Source organism: Martes martes (genome assembly GCF_963455335.1).
Source record: "Martes martes genome assembly, chromosome: 14".
Taxonomy (NCBI): domain Eukaryota; kingdom Metazoa; phylum Chordata; class Mammalia; order Carnivora; family Mustelidae; genus Martes; species Martes martes.
In genome coordinates, this window is record NC_137902.1 from 50,596,464 (window position 1) to 50,613,691 (window position 17,228).

Genomic DNA, 17,228 nt, shown 5'->3' on the forward strand with positions numbered 1-17,228 from the left:
TTCTTTTCTCTTTTTTCCTCCCCAAAGCTGCATTAAATTGCCTATTGAGAACAATAACATATTTGTGCTTTTATAGGTAGATGATTGGTATTACACAAAGATTTGGCTAACAGTCTAAAGGCACATTCACACTGATCAGGGATTGCATGCTGCTAATAATTTTTGGGATGCTCTAGGGAACCCATAATTCCCTGGGACTACAACTAAGCAGGTCAATGCATGCTTGGTGGGAGCTCCTAGAGATTCTAAGCCTCTTTTCCAGAACCATACCAACCAATAAGACTTGGGGGAGCCCATCCCCAAAGAAAGCCTTGGAATTGTTAAGTATCCCTTTTGATCTACATTCTTCCTCTGGTCAGGGTAGGTGGGATGGCTCATCCAGACTGGACAGCCAACTGGAAAATGGCAGCCAGGCATTTTTTAGGCAGAACCTAAACCTGGTCATATACCCACACCCTGTGATCCCATAAACCAATCCCTGGAAAATTATCCTAAGGAAATAATTGAAAAGAAACACACTCTTAAGACACACTGGCACATACCCACAGCCACCGAACCACACACAAGCAACAGTATTTTATACCTAAGATTAAAATCTAGAAATAGTAGGGAAATGGTTTGGTAACAGATGGTACTTAACATCAATTTGATGAAGAATTGTACAGTGCATAAAAAGAACAAATTTGAGGACTCTGAAGTAGCACAATACAATAAAAATATTAGGTAAATGCACAGAGCATTAAGCATACATATAATACCGACAGAAAGGGGTAAGGTTTAGAAGGGAACAGAGCAAAATGAAAAGTCATAGAGTTAGCGTGTAGGGAATACAGTTGAAAGATTTTCTTTGTTAATTTCCCTTAATGGGATCATAACATTGTTTTTAGAAAACATATAAAAATAAAATAAAATGAAATAGTCCCTGGGCCTTTTAATCTTTGATTACCACACACATGTCTGAGCCCCGAGATTCAAAAGCCAAGCTTAAATATAACTTATAATTCTCCTTTTAGTAAATTCGGGAACTCACTCCTAAGGAAATTTGTGAACGGTGGTAATATTTGGTTGCATGGACAAACACAATCAGACCATTGTCAGACTGGCTGTTTCATCAGAGATACAGAAAAAGAAAGTTGTACTGAAGCATCTAGAAACATGGAGTTTGGGAAGCCCTGTTACAAAACTACTCCATAGGGAGATCTGTTTACATACACACTCTCACTCGCACTCACACACTCACTCACAACAGCAGCATTCAGAGAACTTGTGTTGCCATGCCATACAACTTACAAGAATAGCTCCCATTTTCTACAAACTGGAAACCCAGAGGAAAAGACTGCTTTGCACACCTCACGTCCATCTCTAGGAATAGCTAAGTAACACTGGCCACTAGCACAGCTCCTGCTCTCCCTGAGCCAAATATGTCTGTCATTTCTGACATGTTCATGACTTAGAGACATGAAGCGAGGAGCTTCCCATTCTCCATGAAGCTCACACTGATTTCTGACTAAGTGGCTTACCTTTTCTGAGTGCTGTCCTAGAAAAATCATGGAATGTCAGTGCAAGAAGGGACCTGGAGACCTCGCCTGGATTATATTTTTATGAAAGAATTTTTTCAAAAGCATTCCTTCTCTTTCTGAGCACATACTATGTGCTGGGCACAATCTCAGAAGCCTAGCATGCATTTGTTTCTTTGTGTCATAACCAATCAGTAGGGCAGGTTAGGTATTGTCCCATGACAAAGACTGGGAAAATTGCAGACATGGAGTGACTTGCCCAGGGTCATACTCCTTTAAGCACAGAAAGGGATTGGAATCCAACTCTTGGGACCGCTTGTCCCGAGTTCTCAGAGAAACCATTCCGCCTCCTTGGCACACTCAGGGGGGCTCAGCGTGAGTGGCCTTTGTGCAGGGGTTATAATTAGTTGTCTCGTCCCAGTTGCTTGCAGGGTAAACAATGTCTGATAAACCCACAACGCTGTAAGTATTTATTACATCGCAACCCAGCTGCCAACTGTCTAACCATTTTAATAAAAAGCTATTTTCTAAGGTTTATGTTTTATTGCGTGTATGACTCCCTTATTGGTTAGCATTTTGGAGTTGTGGAAAAGGTTATGAATTTAGAAACTGGCTGCATTCATATCATATTTAAAACTTAATGCTATTTTATTAAAGACATATGGGCCTCCAAAGTACACATATTAAATGTCATGTAAGAAAAGTAGCAGTTTAAATCATGGTCAAATTCATTTTTGACGTGACTCCTGAGGCTTCCCAAGATCTGAACTATTTCTTTGTAAATCTGGCAGTTTAACCACACTCATAAATCACTTTCAAAGCATATTATTTCTTAATTTTACTGCATTAGAGAGCGTTTGGCCTACACAGTGAACTGTTTGTAGCAGTTACATGAACAAAGTTGCACATTTAGTCATATAATGTGCAAAAGCAGTGGGGAGGGGAGCAAAGAAGGAAGAGCTTTTCATTCTACAGTCTGTTTCACTTACTCCACCCATTTTTACCTAAGCAAACATGATTCACGGCGTTCAGACAAGGCCTCTGAACGGCTCAACATGCACAAGTCACACGTTGGTACCACAGGCTTTCTGAACACAAGAAAGACAAAAAGACTTTGTAACTGAATCTTTTCCAAAACATCCCACAACTAAGAATTAGAATGGGTACAGACATTAGACATTTTTAAAAAAATATTATATTGAAACAGATTTTTATTTTCCTTTAAAAGTGTGTGTCTCTGTGTGATACAGCTCCCGACTGCTTTCTCTAATTCTCCAAAGACCCAAAATCTCAACCTGGCGTTTTCAAGGCCCTTCTCATGATGAGATAATATTCTTTGGACGTGTATAAGGACCCCTTGGATTCCACAGCCCAGTTTTCTCCATTTTACTATGGGGTAGAAAGGGTTGACTCCAATGACAAATTCCAGGATCTCACCATCAGCCTTGATTTCTAGACTTTTGCCAAGGGAGTTGGAGGTGGATAAGAGAGGTGAGTCCAAGGTCACCCAAGCAAAAGGACTTAAGGGCTTATCTCTGCACCAGGCATCCTTTTCCTCCTCTGCTCCAGCACGGTCCACTTGGGGCCATGGTGCTGCCATCCTCCTGCTCCCAGTGATGGCAGGGTGGCCTCACTCTCCAAGCTATACTCACTTCTCCTGGGCCTCCTCCTTCCCCGGCTCTCTACTTCTACCATCCCCACAAGAACAAAAGTCCCTGTGCAGTGCCTGGGGAGACCCTCAAATGGAGGGACCAGGGTCTCCCCAGGATGAACATGGGGCCTTCTTTCTTCTCCCACATTCCCTCTTGATAAGTACTTTACTCTCTTCAGATGGTAGGTGCTTAGCAAAAGCCTCAGAAACATTTAACTTAAAATTCAGTGAAGCCACCAGGAATATGGTGGCAGTATCCCCTTCTTTGGACTGAATTATGTCCCCCTAGAATTCCTATGTTGAAGTCTTAACCCACAGTGTCACCGTCTCTGGAGATAAAATCTGTAGGAAGTAATTAAAGTCAAATGAGGTCATAAGGGTGGGGCTCTGGTCCTACAGGACTGTGGCCTTATAAAAAGAGGAGGATCAGTCCATCTGCACATTCTCTCTTTTTCTCTCTCTCTCAGCATTGCGAGGACACAGCCAGAAAGTGAACCATCTACAAACTCTCACCAGATCCAGACCATGGTAGCACCATGATCTGGACTTCCAGCCTCCAGAACCCTGAAAAAAATGCATTTCTGGTGTTTAAAGCCACTCTGTACATAGGGTTCTGTTTTGGCAGTCTGAACTAATATATCCCCTGCCTCAAGCCCAAATGACCTTCTCCATGTTCACCCACACAAACCTAGGGCACAGTGATACCACAAAAAAGAGCTTCTTTGAAATTACACAGCTAACACCACTAGCTACCCCTGCTTCTACACCCCAAAGACAGTGTGAGCGCCTTACACATATTATCTCATTTAAACTTCACAACAAACCCGGAAGGAGGCATTACACAACCTCTATTAAGGATGGAGAAACAGAGAGCAGAAGGTAGAAATTCAGCATTGAATTCAAACTCCACCTGAAACGTGGAGCGGGACTGGCCTCTAAATGGAACAGCAAATCTGACAAGAGCCCAGGAACAAAGTAAGAATCATACGTTTCCCATGGAATACAATAGCCAATAAATCCAGATTTTAAACCTTCCCCAAAGAGCAGCTGGAGGCAACTTCTTGAATCATGTCAAGAACAAAAGTAAAGGTTGGGTGGTGGGGAGGAATGAATAAAAATGGGCCAAATAAAGTACAGGAGAGGTCCCTCCACCAGATAGCCTCTGTGACACTTCAAAATGCCAACAAAAAACAAGTGATTTACTTCTAAATTTCGCTCACGAGTTAAAAGCTTCATGGAGTAGAAGCCCCACTTAAAATTCCCCACTTCAAAAAAGGAAAAAAAAAAATTACAGCTTTGGAGCCTAGACAGAGAGCATTAGTTCACTGTTGAAAAGAAATAATGAGTTCTAATTCAGGTAATGTAGCTCAGAATTTACTGCCATATTTTAAAATGCACATGAAAAATAAAATTATCCTAAAATGTCCTTGGTGAAAAGGCTGAGTGTAATTGCTATCACTGACAATAGCATTGAACTTAGCTAAATTAACATCAAAGGAAGCCCCAATTACAGAGCATCTGTGCATTATTGATGGTGCCCTGTCTGTTAATCTAAGACACTCTACTGTATGGAACAGAAAAGCAAATAAAAGAGCTAATTGTACCACAAGCCTTCAGGGATCCCAAGGGCAGACCTGACCTATCAGGCTTGTGAGACACCACTTTGCCTGGTCAGAGGGCCAGTGAGAATTCATTTGGAGCCAGACTGAGTACACGGACCCCAGAAGGAAGCCATGGTGACCATGGGTGGACAGAACAATGGAGAAGCAAAAACGTGCTTCCCCCAGAGTTGCACCCAATTCACAAGCCAGGCCCAGCAGCTACCTGAGAACATAGATGGCCCTGGAGGTCTGGGCGGGGAGAAGCAAGCCCTCTGAAGACACAGGCAGGAAGCAGTGGAAGTGTGTCTTAACTCAGCTCCCTTCCAACAAGAAACTGCTTCCTTTGACTTATCGAGGAACCGTTTAGGGCAAAGGGCACTTTCTAGGAGAAAAGGTAATTTTTTTAAAGATTTACTCATTTGAGAAAGAGAGAGAGGGAACATAAGTGAGGGAGGCAGAGGGAGAGAGAGAATATCAAGCAGACTCCCCACTGAGCACAGAGCCTGATGCAGGGCTTAATGTCGCAACACCAAGATCACGACCCAAGCCGAAACCAAAAGTCAGACACCTAACTGACCGTGCCACCCAGGCGCTCCAAAAAGGTGACTATCTTAAATGCAAAAGAAGCTCTGCTCTGAGCATCGGGTTCCAGAACCTACTGTGTTGATGTAGGAAGTACCATTCCTGGAGCTCATGCTGATACTGGTTCTTACCTATTGTCCCTGGTTTGCTCTCACATGGATGATATCTAGAAAGCATATATGAGCCACGTTCAGACAAACAGATTACATTTTACTGCAATGAGACCTCATGAAGACTTTCACCTGTGTTCCAGCCGAACAGCCTAAGGGTATCCCACTACTTTATCCTAATCCATGACCTACTTTGTTTCTTAGGCTTTTGGGGACAATGAAAACACCAGTAAATGTTAAATGCCAGAGACATCCCTTTCATCACTAAGCTTACACGAGTTTTCTTTTATATCTTCTTCAAGTTCACCCTTCTTGTCTACTGGGAGGAGCTGGATTATACCCTTCCCCATTGATATGTTTAAGCTGGAACTCCCAGTAGCTCAGAATGTGATTATGTTTAGAGATGGAGCCTTTAAAGAGGTGAATAAGCTGAAATGAGGCCATTAGGATTGGTCCTAATCTGATACGACTAGTGTCCCAGTAAGAAGCTGAAATCTGGACACACGGAGAGCTAGCAGGGATGTGCACACGTATCAAGAATACCATGTGAGGGGCGCCTGGGTGGCTCAGTGGGTTAAGCCTTTGCCTTCGGCTCCAGTCATGATCTCAGGGTCCTGGGATTGAGCCCCGGATCAGGTTCTCTGCTCAACGGGGAGCCTGCTTCCCCCTCTCTCTCTGCCTGCCTCTCTGCCTGCTTGCAGTCTCTCTCTGTCAAATAAATAAATAAAATCTTAAAAAAAAAAAAAAAAAAAAAAGAATACCATGTGAGGCCACAGGGGGAAGGCAGCTATCTGCATGCCAGGGAGAGAGGCCTCAGAAGAAACCAATTCCCACCAACACCTCGGTCTTGGACTTAGAGCCTCCAGAATGAGAAATGAATGTCTGTTGCTGAAGCCACCCAGTCTGTGGCATTTGTTAGGGCAGCCCTCACAAACTAGTACATCTGCTATTAGTTGTAGGCAGTTTGGAAATAACCAGAACTCAAGAATAGAAATTAGGACCATGCCATCTTCATTTTATCCTTTTTCTTTAGCCATAGAATTGCAAATACTATTAACGTAAATCAAAGTTAGCTTCAGAACAATGTTCATGATTTTTCCCCGGTGGGCCATCCATCCAGCAGCCTTCTCTGCCTTCTAGGATGTCTATCTGCCTGGGGGTTCGGTCCCCACCATCTGATGTTTCCATGTCCCAGAAGGGACTTTCGAAGTAAGGCAGAGCTTCATAAAGCCACAGAGTTCACAAGAATCGAAAGCAAGGCCCTGAGCTCACTTAGGGGTAGGGACACTGATGCTTTCCTGATGTTCCTTCACTCAGACCTCAGTCACTAGCCTTTTTTTCTGCTCCTAAACAAGTTGCCTCTGTATTTCCAACCTACTCCTTCCCTTCAGTGGGCTAGAATCACCAGGCTCAAAGCAAAGAATCAGTGTGTGTGTCAAGGGGGGAGGGGTAGCAAGTGGCATAAAGAATGTTACTGCTGAGGTGTTGTTCAAGCTGACCGATGGACCTGCTGGGGGGAGGGGGTAGCCCCGCCCAATGGCTGCATATGGAATGCAGGGTAATGTTAGCTTGAAACGTGGGTAACTTGAATGCAGGGCCTCAACTTCATTCTATGAAAATCCACTTTCTTAGGGAGGGATCTTTATTTTTCTCTTATCTTTCCTTTCAACTAATTTTTGAAAATAACAGAAAACCTAAATTGCAAAAACAAAATACCAGAAACTGTCTTCTCAAGTGAATCATGAAAATGTCAAGCTGTAAATGCACCGTTTACAGATATAATCAGCTTTAAGGGCTCCATATCAATCATTACCAGAGATCCCATGAGGAAGGACTTTTCACAGCCCACTTACGAGGACTTAAATCCACTCCCTCAAACTACGGCAACTACACCATAGCCGACAGGGGTTTTCGAGGTAAGAAAATGTCAAAAAACTTCTTTGGTAAGCCGTGGACCCATTTCCGGGGCAGTTATTGCTGGGTCTTTGACAGCCATCAGCTTCCTCCTCATTCCAGCAACAGAGCTGCTTGCTACCACCCAGATCTTTCCCTGAACTCTCGGGGACAAGGCTCTCAACCCTAGCTCCTTGACCTCTCTGGCCACCTGAGCACCAAAGGGGGCCTGAGCACTTTGAACACTGGGAAGCCCCAGGCCAGCGGCTGCCTCTCACAGATTTCTGCCATACCCACTGTGCACAGAGCTCTATTACTCCCTCTCCCAGCAGAGACCTCCCGTACTTTCCTCCCACTTCAAACCTTGCCAAGGTTCTCCTCATTCTTGCAAATTTGGCCTAAGACACAGAGCTCTCCACAGGCCATTTCCTACAATTCTCTGCCTCAACCACACATCTCACCAAAACGGGTTGGGGGTGCGGTGTAGTCAGAAGGTCAAAATGGAAATGACAAAAGTTACCTTTGGTTCCCTTCCATATCCTCACCTTCCTACTCTTTTACTCCTGCCTCCCATTGTATTTTCACACGTGTTCATGTAATTTAAAATACATAAGGCAAAGAGAATGAGCTCTGGAGTCTAGGCAGACCCCCGGAAGAACCTGAGCCTACGTTGCTCTGTAATTTTGGGTGATGTACGCAAATTCTCTGCTCATCGGTTTCCTCATAGAATATATCCAAGTTCAAGGAGAAATTCAGGGTAATACTGTTAAGTCACTGACTCAATATCTAGTACACACTGGACACAATACATGCGAGGCACTCTTTTTACTCATGTATCAGGAAAGTGTCAACACATCTAATAACGTACTACGGGGCAGTCGATCAACCCATAGGGTGACCTTGCAATCCTCATTAGTTAAGCATCCAAAAAGCCTAAAGAAGTTGATGCCGTGACACTGAAAACTAAAAAGTTGTGTCCTAGTTAAGAGCCCTGGTTCAAGTGGCCAGGACCAGAAGGCGGGATGTATGGATGGATAGCCTACCTATTCGTCAGGTTCCTGCAGCAACACTATTCAAAATCCTAATGGCTTACAACAAGAATTTATCTCCTGTACAGAGGTCTGCGATGGGCCGGGGTAGATCTGCTTCAGGCTGCAGGTCAGCTTCAGGGCTGCTCAATGTGTATTTCGTGTTCTTTTCACAGCAAATGGCAGACACGCAGGAGGAGTGAATGGAAACCCATAGGACCTCGTAAGGCTGTGGCCCAGAATTGGCATGCTGTCACTTGCAGTCACATCCCATTGGCCAAAGCATCAATGGCCAAGGCCAAAGTCAATGGGATGGGGAAGTAAAAAGAAACACACCACTTTAGATAAATAGTGAGATCTACCACGCTTGCCCCAGCTAAGGAGTTCCAGAGGCTGTGTGAACTATCCTAAGGATCGAATTCCCTAAAGAGTGCCACTTACTTCCATGATTCTCTAGGCATGTGGACAAGAGTGAGCATGGTGGAGGGAGGCCAAAAAGAGGAAGAGTGTGGAGCTGGGCCACTGGGAAGCAGTGAAAGCCAGTGACTCCAACAGAGACACAGCAATCTCTCCTGGAGCATTGGGCCTAATGGAGAATGACACCTGCTCTGTGCTCAGCACCTGGTCAGGCCCTGGGGCTTCCAGGAGAGGCTCTGAGAAGCTGCCTTCAGCACCAACAGTTCTGTTTCACTCTCCTTCTCCCTACTGTGGATTTCAATTCTCCATCCATAGGGCTTTGCTCGGGAGCAGGAGGTACAACTTTCCTGTCTCTCTCTGATTTCGGGCATTTGCCATGCAAAAGCAAGACAATGAAGACATACCAAAAACGTCCCCAAAGAACAGTACTCTGAAAGCATTTACTCGAGACACAACACACCATGCTGCTAAAAATGGAGAAACATAAAATCCTTCCCCCCACCTCCAAGGAAAGTGGCAAGCTGTGAAATCAGGAAGAAGAATGAAAAACAAACAGACTGCAAATTGTTGGCTTCTGGAGTTGTTTCCAAACACATCGCCCAAGCATCTTCCAAAAAATAAATTAATTTAAAATTTTCCTCCCTTCAAAATTCACTATAAAGTAACTGAAAATAGAATCTGAATATGTCTGTAGACAAGAAACATCTGTATGAAAACAGAAGAGAACCACAAAACACTAACATATTCAGGTAATTAGAAATATCCAGAAAATAAACTGACATTTTCAGTTTTCTTCTGAATGTTTGGCACGGTAAAGACCTTACAACATAGATTAACTTATCACCTCTTTAATTGCATGTGTATGTGCTTTACAATATCTACTTAAGGGCATACTTATATAAAAATATTTTATATTTATATAAAATATACATTCCTGATATATTTATGTATTTATATAAAATATACATGTATATATGTAAAATATATATTCCTGATATATTTTATATTTGTATAAAATATATATTCCTAATAAAATGTTAGTAATTGCAATCAATTTAGAGGTAGTTTTTGATAACCTGCTATATGTTTGCCACTGAGCTAGACTGGCATAACAGAAGGTATAAAAGTTATACACACTGTGCTTCAGAACAAGGTAGCATGTACGGAAGAACTGGACAAGGCTTAAAACAATTAAGTAAACCAAGCATATCACTAGGCAGTGCTCCTTTATGGTATAGCCAAAAAAACACAATGGCAGTTAAGACCAGGAAAATCTCATTTAAGCTACACACAGATTTGTGGAGCACCTTAATATGTTTGCTGAGAAAAGCTAGTTTTTATTTCCCACAAGCTCTCCTATGAGCAGGCGGATTCCGATAGAAGGGCGCAGAGAACACTGTGCACAGTGACACGGAACATGAGCTCAGATCCCATGCTCGCCTTCCCCAGCAATACTACCTGATGGAGAAGCCCAGCGATCAGGGTGGCCATAGGTTTTGCCATCATAAGTAATCCCAGGGGTAAACCCATTGGAAAAACAAATAGGTAACCCCGAATCTCTCCTTTCTGCCAACGCACAGATTCAAGTTATTACATTTTTTTTTTTTTTTTAAGGCAGAGGTCCCTTTCCTGCTTTTCCAGAGGACCATATTGAAGCAATTAAAAAAAAAAAAATGGACCACCTTTCACGATGGATCTTCCAAAATGTTCTGTTGTTCCCAGTTCATTCTTTTGACGAGTACTGGCTGAGCCTGTGCTGTAAACCAGGCCCTGGGGATGGGGAGGCAATAAACACAGGCCAAGCCCTACCCTCATGGAGCTGACATCCCAGTACACGAGCAGCTGCTTCATCCTGACAAAAAGCTGGCTTCCCGAGGCTTCCATTCCCTGTCTTTATCCTAGGTGGCTGTGTGTGTGTGTGTGTGTGTGTGTGTGTGTGTGTGTGAATCCAAAAACATATGCACAGATGAAGGAAACTAAAGGAAACCAGGGAGTTAGGCCCTGATGCCAACGTCAGGCGCAGGACTGTGTAGTGTCGCCATGGAAGGAGGTGATCTTCAGACTCCAAATAATTTCCAACTTTCAGTTTAAGGTCAGGAATAAAAAAGACTTCCAGAAGGTACATGCACTCAGAAGTTTATTCCTTTAACACATCACGTCTTCCTTTCCCCCTCCTTGTCTCTTCCTTCTCTCCCCCCCTTCCCTCTTTCTCTTTCTCTCTCACACACACACAGCAGGAGTAAAAAAAAAACAAAAACCTCAAAGACACACACACAGACACAAATATACAAACTATACAAAACTACACAAATACACAAACTACACATGATAGGAAACGCAGGCATGCCCACGTAGAGGCACGCACCACATATTTTCAAGGACACAGTGACGCTCGCAAACATGCCTAAGACCTTCTCTTACCTATAACAGAATGGCCACAATTATAACCAAAAGTACACATGTCAAAACAATTTCTAACACAGGCTGTGATTCTCAGTCCAGCTGTCCCTGTAGCTGCTCTCCCCACTGCTTCTATAAGGTTCTGAAGATTACACAGTTGGTAGCCAACTTCATATACGTGCCTGTAAACAAGAGGGCTCAGCTTTAAATAATTATGTCAAAGAAATGACAACTGTGCTCTTTGCCAGAACAGGGACGAATAATTACAAAGCCAGGACATAATTAAGCAATTCTGACTGTCGGATTCTTGAGCTGTCTGATGCATAGGGCTGGCATGCCCTCCATGCATACCCTCCTGGACAGGCCTCGCGCCCCTTTGATTTATGTTTCCTGATGTGGCAAGGGGGATCATGATCTGGTCATCACAGAAGTCTTTCTCTGGGGGCCTCCCCGCCTTCTCTGCATCCAGCTTCGTGCTCTTGGCATTGACAATAGCATGATTCCACGGCCAACATTTGCAAAAGTTACAGCATTTCTTTAAGATTCCAGGAAATGAGCAAAGCCTGGTTGTTGTAGATTCATTAACTAACAAGACAAACACAGCAGTCTAGAAGAGTCCATTGTAGGATTACCTATCACTTCCCTAATGAACGATGGCATCTTCCTAAAGGACAATCAGGGCTCAGACAGAAAGCAGCTTCCAACAACAAAAGCCAAGAGGCAGCAACGAAGGGGAAAGGCGTCATCACGGGAGGAGGCTAGAACGAACTCGCACTCAGGGGCTGGGGCTTGCCAGGTACGAAATCAAACCTTTGTGACATAGGGGGTTTATTAGTTCCTGGATGATTTTGCATTTGCGTCAGCCCAGAACACCCAGACTGCCTGTTCCCTACCCCCAAGGCAAGGGCTGTGATTGGAGAGGCATTTTCCATTCTCCCAAATACTTTATGTCAGGAATAAAATGAAAACAGCTCCCCAAATCACAGCCCCCCTGATCATCCATCAGAGCATTCCGCTGAATAAGCACAACAGGCCACTGCTGCCTGAGAAAGGACAGGAGCCAACTTGAGATTCCGATTCTGGGATGAAAAATAGGTCCTCACCAAGTGTGCTCAGCACAGCGTCGCAATTCACGGGGAGGAAATTGCTCTCCACTTAGAAGCCGACTCGGGTGTACACAGACCTCCCAGAACATACATATGTATACACACACAGAGATAGCATATATACACACCTGCACAGGAACAAACAGACGTCTGCACACACTGTGAGCAGGCGAGGACCAGCCTTTTTAACGCCCATTTACTAATTCAGCAAGAAGCTCATTTGGCCTCGTTCTATCTGCGAGAGAAGTACCAATGCGTATCTCTAAAAACAGGCGGGGGGAGTTGCCTGGCACTGGGGAGAAGCATACAGTGGGAAGGAAAAGCAGGAGCACAGCGAGGTAAGTCCTATGCGCTTGAACCATCAGGACCTAGATACAGCCCTTCACTGGAAGCCCGGGCCCCTGGGGTCAGATCCCAGCTCTGCGTCCGCTGGACCAGACGGTGGGGGCCTCCAGAAACAACATCCTCACCTGGTTCCCTCCCCCCATCAAACAATGGCACAGACCAGGTGATTTCCAAAGTCCTTTCCAATTAGAAAATCATGGGACTCTCCAGAAAGATAACCACTGAAGATCCCCATGATTTGGTCAGAGTATTTTCATCTCTCCTCCACGAATTAATGGGTATTTTTAAGCTTAACACCATTAGTAAAGACATGGGCGTCAATCACACAAATATAAGCTAATTCTATAATTTACTAGAAACTGATTTGGAGCTTTGAAAAGCATTTCTGCTGATTGTGCTCATGACTCCGAGAGCCAGCTACTATGGGTTTTAAGGAGGCATTCCCACTTGCTTTCAAAGGCTGGGCGGGATTTCAGTCCCCGCTGCCATTTTGACCCCAAGAGAGCAGTTTAGCTTTTACCTGTGGTTGTTTTTTTTTTGTTTCTTTTTGTTGTTGTTGTTGTTGTTGTTTTGTTTTGTTTTCCTTTAGGCCTTCTTAGGAGGTTTTTATTTGGAACAGAGAAATGTACTAGGAAAATGTGTGGCTCACTCGGAAAAGAGCCGAGTCAAAGGAAGTGGCTTCTGTGGTCAGACACACTGGTCAAGCTCCAGTCCCAGCTCTTACTGCCCAGGGCTGCCCAATTAACACCTCTAGGCCTCAGTTACCCCACCTGCAGAGTCAGCCAGTGCTCCCTTCCTCCTACAATATAGGGTTGGGTGAGGACTCACAGATCTGAATACAGAGAGCCTCAGGGCAGCGATGAGCACACTTGGTGGGTATGGGTGCCGCCTCAGAGTTCCTGGGACAACGCAGCTCTTCCCCCATCAGGAACAGGGAGAGTAGGAGAAAGATAAGTATTTCTGATCTTTCAAGTGTATGCATACATGCAGGTGGAAAATGTTGAACAGACAGGAACCCAAGATATTATAAACAGCTCATTTGTTGTCCTTTGTTTGGTGATGTCGGCTGCCTCTGGAATCTTTTAACAAAAAAAAAAAAAAAAAAAAAAAAAAGGAGCCCAAGAAATAAATTATTTCATTTGGACAAAATTACAAAAGCTGGAATAACTAAAGGCAGTCATGAGCAATACATCAAATCAGGGCCTTGATAAGGAAAACTGTTAACACTTTAATAGCTATGAAACGAATCACTCAATTAATTTCCCACATGCTGAAACAGGTAACAATACATTTATCTGCCAGTATTATACCCTCCGTATCATATATTTCCACAACTGTTAGCAATTTTATTCAGCATAACGGGAAATAAGTTGCACCTCATGGATTCAGGGAAAGAAAGTGGCCTGAGGTCTGCCGCCAACTGAGCGACTTGATGGAAGAGGTCTCGTTTTTTTCCTGCTTTGGTTCTATTTGGTTTTTTTTTTTTTTTTCTCTTTCCCTCTTAATCATTTCCAATGCATGTACAAGGTGCTCTAAGTCAATAAGCGAGGACAAACTAGACCTCCAGGATTTCTGGGCCAGTGTTTGCAACACACAAGTTAGGGTCCCACAGGAAGTGATAGGGTAGCACCACAGGGCCCTGGGGCAGGGATGGACCTTGAAAGGGATCATCAAGGGTCATCTGGTCCATTCCTCGGCCTTGGGCTTCATGGAAGGACCCCAACTCCTCCCCAAAGGATCATTTTTCACATCCTTAAAAATCCCCTGGAATCTGAATCCAAGACTCAAAGCCACATCTCCCCCACCTCATCAATGCCGTCATTAACAGGACACCATGTTCACTTCCATGGCCTCGATGCAGACTCAGCCAATAAAGAAAAGGTCAGTAAGACTATTCCCATGAGCTCTGGAGGGCTCTTGTAGGGAGAATATGCTAGCCCCAGGTCACATTGTCAGAAAAAAATGGCCTTTCCCACTAACAATATCTCTGAGACCTACTGAGCCCTCATACCTGTGAACAGAAGAAAATCACTCTCCCCTGCCTCCACTACGGCCCCAAGAAAGGTGAACTCCCTCTGGGTCATTAGAGGAATCCTACACACCTGAGGAAAAGTAAATGCCCCAAGCTTTCTTCCTTCTCAGCAAGAGACCTGCAGAGGCCCCACCTTGTAAGCAAAACATTTTCAAGGAGGAGACCAGAAATCTGCTCTCCAGAACACGACCACTGGGCTGCATACGATGCTGCTTTATGGGTGAAAGAACCACCTGGGTGAAATCACTTACAAATAAGGTCCTCTTAGATGCGTCCCAGGAAGATCCAATTTATTCCCAGTCCTACTTTTGCTAGGCCAACAGTGTATCTATGGTTTTATCCAACCCTGGTTGGAGATCTCTGCTGCATTCCAAACACAGAAGAACATCCTCTGTGCTCAACGAATAACCAGTGAGGCAAGACAGACCAGAAAGTAAGTGGCTTACCTTGGGCTTCACCACCTTCATGAATGACCCTCTGAGCAAAGCTTCCTCTCGTTCTTGTCTAGTTACTTTCCGGGCATCCAGAAACTTCAAATTGGGCAGCTTGTGCAGAACAAAGCATCTGAAAGAGGATAGTCAGAGACAACTCAGGAGGGTAGGTGGTGGCCTCAAAGACCCATGCAATTTGTCTCATGCTCAGGGATCTACATCATTAGGTCTTCAGAAGTTTAGATCTTGGTGCTGCTTTTCTTTTCTTTCACAAAGAATGAATAATCACTCTTTGCAGAAATCCAAATAATTATATTTTACACACACAACTAATTCTTTTTTTTTAAAGATTTTATTTATTTACTTATTTGTCAGAGAGAGAGAGAGAGAAAGTGAGTATGCACAAGCAGGCAGAGTGGCAGGCAGAGGAGGAGAGAGAAGCAGGCTCCCTGCTGAGCAAGGAGCCCGATGTGGGACTCGATCCCAGCACACTGGGATCATGACCTGAGCTGAAGGCAGTGGCTTAACGGGCTGAGCCACCCAGGCGTCCCCACACAACTAATTCTTAACAATGTACACTAATGATTGCTCTTAATTCAAATGTAGACACACACACACATACATACACACACACACACACACACACACACACACACACACATACACACACACACCCCATGAGCCAGAAAGATCCTGTCAACGTATTTAACCCCGCCCTTCCATTCTAGAAATGGACCCAGCTTCATTGTTACACAGAAAGTTCTCAGGGAATCTAACCTAAAGCCTAATTGCACCATTTTGTCACTGCCATTCCTATGGGTCATCTGTGTAATTCTCATCTCTGAGATAAAAGCAGATCTTTGGGATGCCTGGCTGGCTCAGTCAGTAGAGCATGTGACCCCTGATTTGGGGGCTGTAAGTTCAAGCCCCACAATGGGTGTAGAGATTACTTGAAAATAAAATCCTTAAAATAAAACAAAACAAATCTTCAATTTGAAATTAAGACAAGAGACATTGGCCATCCAGGATAATAAACTAGAGGTTGTAATAACATAATGACTTTGGGATAGAAGTAAGGAGCACACATACTGAAAAATGCTTCCTTGAAGAATTGAACAGGGGTCCTGAGGATTTTCTCATCATCCCTGAGTTACTTCCACACTGGCACTATGAAGATTATTTTTACCAAGGTGAAACAAGAAGAATCAGTTTAGAGGGGATACGGATTTAACAGTCCAACAAATACTAATACAGATTCTTCCAGAAAGAGTCTTTAGTGTCCATCATGGCCTCCAAGGATAAGCTAACAGCTACTTACGTGATGAACTATCCTCAAGCAGGTATATTTAGAATTAATAAGAAGATCCACATGTCTGTGGGATAGGTGTATAAACATATAAATAAATACATAAAAGGTATAGACACCTGCCTATACTTCTTCCTCAGGGACAGTTATCAACTCAGATGCTTTCCATCGAGCCCCCATACTTGATCACTGTTGTTTAGACCCTGTCCTACTTAGGAAGAAGCAGTAGGTATCCAATGTCAAGACCAAAAGATTATCTCCATAGGAATCTGTCATATCCTTCCTGTATTCTGCCTCTTCACTATTCACCCATCTTTCAAATCCCAACCCACATGAACTTTTCTTCTGCATCTCCAGACCACATTGTTTTCTTCCTTCTCTGTACTCCCAGGATACACTGTGAGCACCACACCACCTAACACCTGGTTGTTTTTTAATCATCTTATTCGTGTTCAGTTGATGTCCTCATGTACAAGCTTCTTAAAGGCAGGGATGTTTTTTTCTCACCCTCGCATTATCTCAAAAATTAATATTACAATGGACTCAATAAAGTACCGGTTTATTTCAGTTGTATGAGTATTTCTTGAGCACCTACCATGTGCCAGGCCCTAGGTTTACAGAGGTGATTATAATGTGATTTCTGCTCTTAAAGGGATTCTCGGTATAATGGGGAAGATAGACTCACATGGAGAAATTAGAAATCCACACAGCTAAGTGCTGAGATTGAGATTATGCACAAAGAAATTCTGGGAAGCACAGAGAAAGGGACCTAACATTACTCACTACATGACTGTAAACTAGTGGCTGGA

The 17,228-nt window shown here is 43.8% G+C and overlaps 1 protein-coding gene across 1 annotated transcript in view; it reads right to left on the reverse strand.

The window, feature by feature from the left end:
- The window catches only part of LRMDA (leucine rich melanocyte differentiation associated), a 1,037,695-nt gene that overhangs the window by 428,200 nt on the left and 592,267 nt on the right, over positions 1–17,228 (reverse strand). Inside the window, exon 5 of the mRNA XM_080822502.1 lies at positions 15,129–15,246. Within this exon, the coding sequence (XP_080678628.1) occupies positions 15,129–15,246 (118 nt within the window). The remainder of the gene's footprint in view (positions 1–15,128; positions 15,247–17,228) is intronic.